This window comes from Hydra vulgaris, chromosome 12 (genome assembly GCF_038396675.1).
Source record: "Hydra vulgaris chromosome 12, alternate assembly HydraT2T_AEP".
Classification (NCBI taxonomy): Eukaryota; Metazoa; Cnidaria; class Hydrozoa; order Anthoathecata; family Hydridae; genus Hydra; species Hydra vulgaris.
Window position 1 is genome coordinate 84,648,645 of NC_088931.1, and position 1,494 is coordinate 84,650,138.

General features: G+C 30.8%; 1 protein-coding gene across 1 annotated transcript; it reads right to left on the minus strand.

Moving 5' to 3' along the window:
* Positions 1-479: 479 nt before the first annotated feature.
* Positions 480-1,043, minus strand: LOC136088421 (uncharacterized). The gene has a single exon (XM_065812128.1). It carries the CDS (start codon positions 1,041-1,043, stop codon positions 480-482), a length of 564 nt encoding a protein of 187 aa, XP_065668200.1.
* Between the last annotated feature and the right edge of the window lie 451 nt (positions 1,044-1,494).

Here is a 1,494-nt window from a genome sequence, read left to right on the forward strand (position 1 = left end):
AATTTTTGGTCATTTCGTTAAAAACAATTAGTTTTAGCCAAGTTAGTTTAAATATCAAAACAACTTTTCAATTGAGCATGAAATCATTAAAATAATGATCAAATAACTGATGGTTTTAAACAAAACAAGTTTACTTTAGTAGTATTTATTGACTTATCAAAAGCATTTGATAGAACAGACCACAGCATCCTGTCAGATAAACTAAAGCACTATTGGATAATTAACAAAAGTTATTATTGAAATGAAAGTTATCTTATTAATAGAAAGCAATACGTACATAATGTGCAATCTGGAGTACTGAATGTCTTACGCGGAGTTCTCAAATAATTAATTCCTGTCCATTCCTGTTTTTAACTTATAACGGGTGATGCGGAAGTTATCGGACAAAATAAAAACGTCAATAACTTATTTATAAATAAAAAAACAAACTACTATTATATTTTCTTTAAATAAAGCATTTATCATTTAATAAAAATATATTATTTTTTATATGAAAAAACACCACCATCTGCAATTGATCTCAATTTTGCTCTGACGCCTTTCATATGCGACTGTAAAAAGTTTAAATCAATTTCTTGTAGTTTTAGTTTAATGCGATCAATCAAAACTTGCTCTGTTGAAGCTTGCCAATCTCCCTCGTAAACCTTCTGTGCCAAATGTCCCCAAAAATTTTCAATTAGTCGTGCTTGAGGCACATTTGGGGGATTGGATTCTTTATCAACGTAATAGACATATTGGTCCATCCAATTTAGAGAATCTTTAGAATAATGAGAACTTGCTAAATCTAACCAAAATAAATAGTTAAAGTCTCCATGATACTTGTGAATAAATGGAAGAAGTCGTTTTTCTAAACATTCATTAATATAGATTGATGAATTGATCGCTACAGCCTTGGAAGTGCGAAACAATGGCTCGGACATACCACGGTCAGATATGGCTATCCACATTAATAATTTTTTTGGAAATTTTTCTTTTCCTATAATACGAACACTTTCTGGGCATGTCTTTTTGTTGTTTGTGTAGTATCCAGAACTTCCAGGCATGTCGTCCCCTGCAAAACAAAAGTATTTTTCGTCATCAATGACTAGAAGCGATTTTGTGTTTTAGAGTTGGTTAACTAGTTTCCTGCTTCTTTTCTTTGCCTTTATTTGTTGTTCTATAGTGTATTTTGCAGTCTTTTCACGTTTTCTATATTTAATATTCTTTTTTTTTAACTGACGACCAATTATCGATTGATTTACACCGAATTTAATACCTATTTTTCGATTGTTGACAAGTCTCGTTAATTCGGCTTTCTTTTCTCTAGTCCAGGATGTCGGACGACCAGGGTGCTTTCTATCAGAAAACGATTGAACAGTTTCAAGTCTTTTTAGGTTATCATATATTGTACTTCGAGCAAATCCTTCCTTTTCAAAATGATTTACGATTTTTTTTTTTTTTATATATCAGGTTTTTTTACAAAAAACATTTTTAGTCGCTTTCGAAAAGATTCTC